Source organism: Manis pentadactyla, chromosome 1 (assembly GCF_030020395.1).
Source record: "Manis pentadactyla isolate mManPen7 chromosome 1, mManPen7.hap1, whole genome shotgun sequence".
Lineage (NCBI taxonomy): Eukaryota > Metazoa > Chordata > Mammalia > Pholidota > Manidae > Manis > Manis pentadactyla.
The window spans coordinates 199,550,590-199,552,872 of record NC_080019.1 but is presented as its reverse complement, the minus strand read 5'-3'; the positions used below and the strand labels follow the sequence as shown (position 1 = coordinate 199,552,872).

At 39.4% G+C, this 2,283-nt stretch overlaps 1 protein-coding gene across 1 annotated transcript; it reads right to left on the bottom strand.

Annotated features, from left to right (window-relative positions):
- Positions 1 to 436: 436 nt before the first annotated feature.
- On the bottom strand, positions 437 to 1,855 carry LOC130684580 (peroxisomal membrane protein PEX13-like). Its single transcript, XM_057505895.1, has one exon. It carries the CDS (start codon positions 1,802 to 1,804, stop codon positions 596 to 598), a length of 1,209 nt encoding a protein of 402 aa, XP_057361878.1. The 5' UTR covers positions 1,805 to 1,855; the 3' UTR covers positions 437 to 595.
- Positions 1,856 to 2,283: the final 428 nt, after the last annotated feature.

Below are 2,283 nucleotides of genomic sequence, written 5' to 3'. Positions count from 1 at the left end.
ACTCTAGAACTATCTCCTTTACAATGCTTCTAGTGGCCTGTTCAAGATAAATTTTTAAAAATACAGTAAGAGATAATAGTACCAATTGCAAGTAGATGAAAACATATTACTGTCTAAAGCAAACCCAAGACTGAATATAATAGATTAGAAAATTTTTATTATTTAGTTTAATTAAAGTTATAAAAAAAATTAGACTTTTTGTTCTCATGTTATCATTTGATATCTGAGGATTCCAAGTCAATTAATCTAGAACTTTACAGAGCATTAATGATCCCTACGGTAGCAGTGCATTCTATGGTTCATCAGACTTACTCTTCCAATAAACATAGGGTTTCAAATAAGATGAAAATGACAGCAGCCCCCATAATCTTAAAATGCAGGTGAAATAAACATGGTCCAATAACTTGTAAAATGTAACCAGGTCACTAGACCAACACACTAGTGTACAACTTTATTAATAATTTCTAGCAGCAAAACACCTGGAATAGTCATTAAGAAAATGTGTTCATTGGATTTTACATTAATTTCTTTGTAAGAAGTAATTTTTAAAAAGTACTCTAAAGTATAGTTCAACCACAGGCAAACACGAAAGATATCAAAGATCCTGTTTATCACTTTTCCCAGTGGAATCAGGTGCAACTGGAACCTTACTAGTTTCAACAAAAACAGATTCAAAGGCAGCTTCCTGTTCATCCAAAGAATCAACAGGCGTGGATCCTTTAATTAGTGTAGTGTTGGTAAAAGACGGTTGCTGCTTGGAAATTTTACTGGATTCCATTGTTTTTCTACCTCTTCTTTTACCGAGAATTTTGACATAGTTAGCAGGTATAAGTCCTGTTGCTCGACCATCAAGACTAGCCAGAAGCCAACCACGCACTTTGGGTTGCTGTTCTTTGAGAGCTAAGTTTAGCATATCACCAGCATGGAAAGAAATTTCTTCTTCAGATACAGCAGCAAAATCATATTCTGCTCTAGCAACTACATGGTCATCCTCACCACTTGCCCAGTTGGTGCTGTCTGTTACTTCATCACTGTAGGTAGACAGCAGTTTCCAGATGAGGTAAGGACCACCAAGGATAACAGCAAAGAACAAGAATATTGGCCAAGACTTTGCTGAGTTAGCTCCACCATCCTCAGCACCAAGGCAAGCCACAGTTCCTTCACTTTCTGCCCACAGGTCCTCATTCTCAGAGCCTTTTCTTAAACCCATAATCCACTGTAACCGTCTGTAAAGATACCTTATGGTCCTAACTAATGCAAAAGCTGAAAAAACCTTTGTGAAGTGTATTTTTAATCGGGAAAAGTGATTTGCTACATCCAGAACAGCCCTGAAACTGTTATAGACAGCTGAAAAGGTAGCATCCATCATCATACTGACAGAGGCAAATGCATGCACAATACTTTCAATGGACTGAAATGCACCTCTGCTACTTTCTTCAGCTTGCTGAACAAATCTACTAGGTGGAAGATCATCTACACGGAGGCGGTTATAGCCTAACCCATTATATCCATAACTATAGGGGCTATAGCTTCCATAAAATGAATTTCCATAGGCACCATATCCTGAAGAAAATGAACTGTAAGCAGGTCTGAAAGTGTTCACACTGCTGCTTCCTGTCTGCTGTGATGGCCTTGGAAGAATAGGTGGGGGCACTCTGGTAAGTGTTGGTTGTCCAGGTCTTGTCAGTAAAGTAGGACCCAAATCAGCAGATTGGAAAGTGGGACCGGGCCCTGGTCCCGGCCCGGCCCCTGGAATTCGGCGGGTCTCCCAGGGCTTGGGGGGAGGCGGCGGCTGGGACGCCATCTCCTCCGACTCCGCTCGGCTGTGGTTCCGCGCTGGGACTCTCTAGGCCGCGGTCCATTCATTCTTTTAGTTGCTTTTCAAATGATAGGACATTCAGAGAAGTGATTCCATTAAAATTTATTTTTTCTCTCATTGGTTGGCAGTTGATTTTACAGAAGAATATTTTGATACCTTGCAGTGAAATAGCTCATGTGTTCAAAATCCATAAACTCCTGGGAAGTGTCTCTGAACAGAGAGCCATGTGAAGGGAGATGTGTTTGCTTGAATTAGACCATAGATCTTGAGTTTTACCCATTTTGAGTGATTATTTTCCCACAGACATTTTGTCTTACAAAAATGTTTAAAATAATACTAATGTTAAAAGATTTTAGAGTCATTTTTACCTACACCCTTCTTTCAAGAAATGCAAAATGCTGTGATTAAGAAAAAAAGAAAAAGAGTGGAGGTTTTAATAGCTGACCATACGGTATAGAATGAAC